The 6,365-nt window shown below is 50.1% G+C and overlaps 1 protein-coding gene across 1 annotated transcript in view; it reads left to right on the top strand.

The window, feature by feature from the left end:
• The first annotated feature begins 2,797 nt into the window (after positions 1 to 2,797).
• The window catches only part of LOC108555426 (broad-complex core protein isoforms 1/2/3/4/5), a 13,670-nt gene continuing 10,102 nt past the window's right edge, over positions 2,798 to 6,365 (top strand). The window contains exons 1-3 of the mRNA XM_017911054.1: positions 2,798 to 2,862; positions 5,225 to 5,426; positions 5,614 to 5,876. Of these exons, the coding sequence (XP_017766543.1) occupies positions 5,241 to 5,426; positions 5,614 to 5,876 (449 nt within the window). The 5' untranslated portion in view covers positions 2,798 to 2,862; positions 5,225 to 5,240. The remainder of the gene's footprint in view (positions 2,863 to 5,224; positions 5,427 to 5,613; positions 5,877 to 6,365) is intronic.

Raw genomic sequence — 6,365 nt, 5'->3', positions numbered from 1 at the left:
GTGGTGGTGGTGGTGGTGGTGGTGGTGGTGGTGTCGTCTCGGTGGAACGTAGCGGCGAGAGAGGCTTCGCATTCCGGAGTGAAGCGCGCGGCAATTTGCGTCACGGTGGCTGCTTGCATCCCGAACAGAGAAACACGTGGCTAGGTGGGTCGTCGTGCGTGCGAGAGCCGGTTCGAAATTCCCGCGCGTTGCCGCGAGATCGCCACCTCTGACAGCCGCGTTGCCGGTGTTTTCGTAGTTCGCGGGAACCGCGAGCGATTTACGGGCACACGAGGCAACGGACAGAGAAAACGATGATGGATTAAAAGACGCGATACCGTGCTACGTCTCTCTCTCTCTCTCTCTCTCTCCTCTCCTCACCACGCCACTCCCGATTCTCTCTTCTTTCTCCTTTTCTTTATTTCTTTCTTTCCGCGACGACGTCGACCCGCGCGCGTACCGTGCCACTGCTTGGGCGTTGTATCGCCGAGCAGTAGCAGCAGCAGCAGCAGCAGCAGCAGCAGTAGCAGCAGCAGCACAGCCTCAGACTTCTCTCCCCTCGTGTCTCGCTGCCTGAAGGCCTATCCTCTCGCGGCAACCCTCTTCTCTCCTCTCGTCTTCGCACAGATCGAACCGGAGCGCGTATGTGTGGCGCGGCGTGTACGAGTGAGACACGGAGAGAAAAAGAGAAAAGAGTGGTTGGTTTTTAGGCAACGCGCGTTGTACCGCTACTGTCGCCGCGGCTCGCGACCGCAACTATCGTCCTCGTCGTCGTGGTCGTCTCCGTCGACGTTTCGTCTACCAAGAAGCGGCGGTTTCACCGCGAGATAACGCGATCCGCGTACCTACGAAACGCGTGTGACGCTCGTTATTCTTTTCGGTTACTTTTCGACGCGGCAACTTGCCGAGGAAGCGCGAAAAAGCGGCGCAGCCTGCGCTCGAAGGATGCGCTTCTGACTCGCGCGAGCAAAGAGGGGCAGGAGGAGAACGGAACGCACGTGAGCGACGTGTCTTAACACAAGTGCCGCAAGGTAAACCTCGTCACCTTTCCTCCACCGGCGACTACTCGCGTGTGCCACCTTCCCCCGGTTTCCCGGATCTCGAGAAAATTCAGTCTTCGTCCGTAGGTATAGGAAAAAGCGAAAAGAAAAAGAGAGCGCGAGAGAACGAGTGGGAAAGACGGTGGCAAAAATTCGAGACGCGTTCTTCTCGCGTACTCGACGATTCCCGACGAAATCTGCTCGACGCCTCCGTCCTATCTTTTCTCAGCTCGTCCTCCCGCTCTCTTTTTTCCTCCCGCTTCTTCTCGTCCGTCTCTGCCTCTCTGTGTCACTGTCCATCTGTCCGTCTGTCCATCCGTTCGTGTGTCCGTCTGTGTTTCCCCCCTGTTCCTCGTGTATCCGTATGTGTCTCTCTGTGTATGTGGGTGTGTGTGTGTGTCTCTCTGGGTATCTTTCTCTGTCAGACGATACCTCTTTCTCTCTCCTGTCGGTCGTTCTCGCTCGTCGTACCGGCGATCGCCGGCTTTTCGTACGTTTTCGTGCGGCCTCGCTGCCGCGTCGCGACGTACGCCCGCGTCGTCGAAGGCACACAGCTGCACAGTCGTGACGTGACGTTTCGGGGGTTAGTTCGCACGGTATGTGACGGAGAAAGAGTAGGCCCACCGGTGGACTGTGCTGGGTGCTGCTGCTGCTGCTGCTGCTGCTGGTGCCGTTGCTGCTGGTGCTGGTGCCGTTGCTGCTGCTGCTGCTGCTGCTGTTCCAACGTGCTCTCTCCTTCGAGGATCGTGACGTTTCCGGTTTTCGAACAGCTCGCGGTTCTTCTGCTCCGACAGTGTCGCTCTCTCTCTCTCTCTTTCTCTTTCTCTGCTCGATTCGTTACTTGGTTCGTTGCTCTCGTGACGGCGCGCGACATGTGATCCTTGGCGATTCTCTCGATCAGCGTCGACGAATCGCGCGAGCCTCTGCCCACTGAAAGCGGGAAACGACGGCCAACACGCTTATCTGCCTCTCTCCCTTGACATTTTTTCTCCCTCTGTCGTCCGGTGTACGCGTCGTGACACGCGCGAAACCGCACGTTGCTCTTCCCTCTCGTATACTTTCGCTCACTTTCCTTCTCTTTCGTTCTTTCTTTGTCTTTTTACCTTTCCAACCTACCTGTCTGTCTTTTTTCCATCCTCGCACCTTCCTTCCTTCCTTCCTTCCTTCCATCCTTCCTTCCTTCCTTTCTTCTTTCCTTCTTCCTTACTTCTTTCCTTTCTTCCTTCCTTTCACGTTCGCTAGCTTCCTTCCGTCAGTCTGTCCTGCTTTCCTTCCACTTTCGTTCCTCTTTCGTTCCTTCCGGCATTCTTACCCCGGCGAAATCGCGCCTTCCCCTCGATCATTCGACGCGTGGCCGTCTTGTCAACGCGATCGCGTTTCACACGCGCGTCCTCGCGGCTCGCAATCGATCGATCGGTCGATAATCTCCGGTGATCGCAGATTTTCCGTGTCGGTCGATCCTCTTCGTGTCTGCGAGCACGGAGAAGAAACGGCGCCGCTAACGCAGCAAGGACCGGCGTCGACTCCGGATCGGTCGGACGAGAATGACTTTCCGCCACGACGAAGCAGCACTAGTGGTCGTGTGTAGGGGACTTTTTCGCGAACTTGTGAAGTGCGCACTTTTTTGCAAGGTGGCGTTGTGCAGATAAAACGCAGAGCGTTTCAATTCGGTTCATTGTTTCGGTCATTAGCTTACGCGGCATGACGAGTGATAGGTGTGCTTTCGCGATAACGCATCTACTTTCTTCGAACTGTGATTACTTTCTGGATAATGTGTGGTGAACGTGTGCCTTAGATATACGAAAAGCGTAACTGCCGTTTAGCCGCGATCGCCGAGGAAAAGGTATCGTATAACGCGAACCGAACTATCATCCTCTCTTCTCACACCGCCGATCGCATCCGTTCGCATCCGTTCGTATCCGTTCGCCGTTTCCGTTTTTCCCTCTGCTCGCGCGTCTTCGCTCTCTTCCCGCTCTCTTTCCTCGCTTTTTGAAAAAATCCGCCACCGTGTGCGCGCCGTTTCCTCGCCCACGCTTCTCTGTCGCGCGAAGGGTGTTTCGATCGCCGGGAAAAACGCGCAGCAACGCAGGGAAAACCGCGCGCGCGGGATCCACCTTTCGTTTTCCTCGGACAGTAGTCACGCGTCGTACGCTCCGCGGAAAATAAATTGTCGCGTATTTTTTCCTCGTCGTAGGTCGCCGTCTAGATCGGCATCGGTTCCAGTCTGGTTCTATTATCGAAACGTTCCTCGGAATTTTCACGGCACTGTGCGAAACTTATCTCGAATTCGTCACACATAAATTTAGCAGTACGCGATAGCGAAATTAAAAAGTCTGAAAACAGTTTCCGAATCAGCGCACCGCGCGCGCGGCTTATGATAAACGTGTATCTACGAAACGAAAAGAAAAAAAAAGAAAAAAGAGAGAAAGCAGAGGAAACTGAAAAAGAAGAGAAGGAGAGAATAAAGGAGAGGAAGAAGAAGGAGAAAAGGAATTATTCTTTTCTCTTTTTTCTTTTTTTTTTTTCTTTTCTCTTTCGCTTCTTCTTGTCTCTTTACTTTTGCAGCGATAATCGCTGGAACGTATCCAAAATATTGCAGCATAATATTATTTACCGTGGTTTCGTCGGTGTACGATTTCTCTTGTGCGCGACCGTGTGTATACTTTAATTACTATTTCTTCGAAGCGTCGAGTCGACCAGCGCAAAAATACCTTTCGAATCAGCGATACGATTATCAACGGAAACGTTATAAAATAGTATACGGTATCCGTGCTCCTTCTTATCGTAATAACGCGTTATAGAATAGAAAAAACAATCGACGATCATTAATTCCATTCTATATCGGCGCTTTTGTCATGGCATACACTACACACATACGACTCGAGCAACCAGCACTGTAAATTTGTTTTAAGATCTCTCTTTTTTTTTTTTTTTTATCATTTTGCTAAGATAACATTATCAGCATACATTTAATGCTTGCGCTTTTATAAGTGGCGGAGAGAATTATTTAATCGTATGTTCTGGCTTCACTCCAGCCTGACGACCTAATTTTCTTGTATGGTGCAAATAAAAAGTAGTGTAATCCTTCGCTTCTATTTTTACGCCATGCACTCTTTAATTTTTATTCTTCGTCTACTCTCGACGTCGCATGGCCGATATTTTCATCTCTCTTCTTTTCTCGTACTCTCGCACCACGGTTTCGTCCAGTGAAACTCGTCGATGATACGTATTCCCGTTTACACGCGAGATTCGCAAAGATCTTTTCGACTTTTCGAACGTAAGACGCGTTCCTCTCTTTCTCTCTCTTCTCCTCTCTTCTTTTCCCACTCTTTCTCTCTCTCTGTCTGGCCATTCGCGTTCTCGATGCCACGTAAAAATACCGCAAAACCTCGAAGTGTCGTTTTACAGCGCATACACGGCAACAACGGGAACGTAAACGTTCCCCGTATTTTTATTCCATCGGAATTAATAACATATGTTCGCAAACGATATCTCTGGTCCACCTCGTTCCTATTAAGCGAATCTGCGTATTAATTCGCGCGTTATATAAGTTTTCGTGGCTCCGAGAAGTGTAAGGAAATTAACATCTGTTCTAATGCCACACCTATGGTAAACAACTCGGTTAAATACCAGAGTCGATACCGAAACGTTATATAATCTTTGTCCATCCATTTACGGATAGACGAATTTTTTGTTTCGTATTTTTTCCCTTTTTTTTTACTCTTCTCTCTCTCTCTCTGTCTTTCCCCCTGTCGTTCCTCTCCGGTTCGCATATTCCACGGTATTTCGGCAGGAAAAGTGGTCTAGATCGAGTCTCGCGATTCCTCGTCGCGCGATCCTCGATTGCAACAGCGTTTTTTTGCTTTATCGCGAAACAACCGGTTATCGAAAATTATCGATCCTCGGACTTATCTGACCGTTTATCGTGCAACTAGAAAATTTCAGCGTTCAAATTTCGTGCCCTTGCTGCGCGTCGGTGCAGGCGTCGAGAACGCGCCCACGACGACGACGACGACGACGACCATCACGAATACGACGTCGAGGACGAGGACGACGATTACGACGATCGAACTCGATCTTCTTAGGCTCCCCCGTTAAAATGTTCCTTAATTCGCACTCGCCAGCCAGAGGCATATTTTATTAAGCGATAAGATAAGTGTGAAGCTTTTGCCGGTTTAAATAGCGCACATTATTTCTGATTATAGGTGAATAGATATAACGATGGTAGATACGCAACACTTTTGTCTGCGATGGAACAATTACCAAAGCAGTATAACGTCGGCGTTTGAAAACTTGAGGGACGATGAAGATTTTGTGGACGTCACACTGGCCTGCGATGGCAAAAGCCTCAAAGCGCACCGCGTCGTACTTTCCGCTTGCAGTCCCTATTTTAGAGAATTGCTCAAGGTAAGACACACGGAGTCACCGTTTCTATACCCCTTTGTCTCTACGTTTCGCGATCTCTCTCCCCCGCTGCCCGTATAATCCCTCCTCTATCGTCGTCAACGTAGCAACGATACATCGAGTGCAACGTCAATGTTTAACTAATGCGAGAAAATGTCTCTTCTTTTCCTCCTTGCTTCCCCTATTGCAGAGCACACCGTGTAAACACCCGGTGATAGTACTTCAGGACGTAGCGTTCAGCGACTTGCACGCTTTGGTGGAGTTCATCTATCACGGGGAAGTGAACGTGCATCAACGTTCCCTTAGCAGTTTTTTGAAGACTGCCGAAGTCCTCAGGGTATCGGGACTTACGCAACAGGCAGACCAAACCGAGAGGGACGAGGTAAGCATTTCTCTTATCGTTTCTCTCCCTCTCGTTCTCTCTCCTTTCTTCACCCTTGCCGTATATCGTTCGTCGAATACATCCACGACCACGACCACGACCACGACCACGACCCGTCATCGTCGTCATCATCATCATCATCATCATCGGCCATATGTAATATCGAGGCTCGTACCTCGCAACTCGATTATGCTTTGCATGTTATCTCTGATAGAGACGTGACTTTTAACTAAAGAGCACCTTATCTCGGTGCAGAATGTGTATCCATCTTGATTCCAATCCATAATTGTCATAGGTCAAGCAAACAAAGATAACCGGCTGCGTTACAAATAGAAAGCGAGCAATCGTAATCGTGGTCTCGGGGGCATGCGCGTATTGGCGAACGATATACCGTGTATTTTCTTCATCGAGGATTTCTCTCGTTATTTATTCTTTTCTTTCCAACCCGCCACCGCCACCGCCGCCCCCATCGTCGCCCCCCACCGTCGCCTTTCACCCGCTATCTCTTTCCATTACTTCTCTCTCTCTCTCTCTCCTTTTTCCTCTTCTTTTTTTTTTTT

The sequence above is a fragment of the Eufriesea mexicana genome, unplaced genomic scaffold (assembly GCF_001483705.2).
Source record: "Eufriesea mexicana isolate 0111107269 unplaced genomic scaffold, ASM148370v2 scaffold124, whole genome shotgun sequence".
Taxonomy (NCBI): Eukaryota; Metazoa; Arthropoda; class Insecta; order Hymenoptera; family Apidae; genus Eufriesea; species Eufriesea mexicana.
This window is presented reverse-complemented; position numbering and strand designations above follow the sequence as displayed.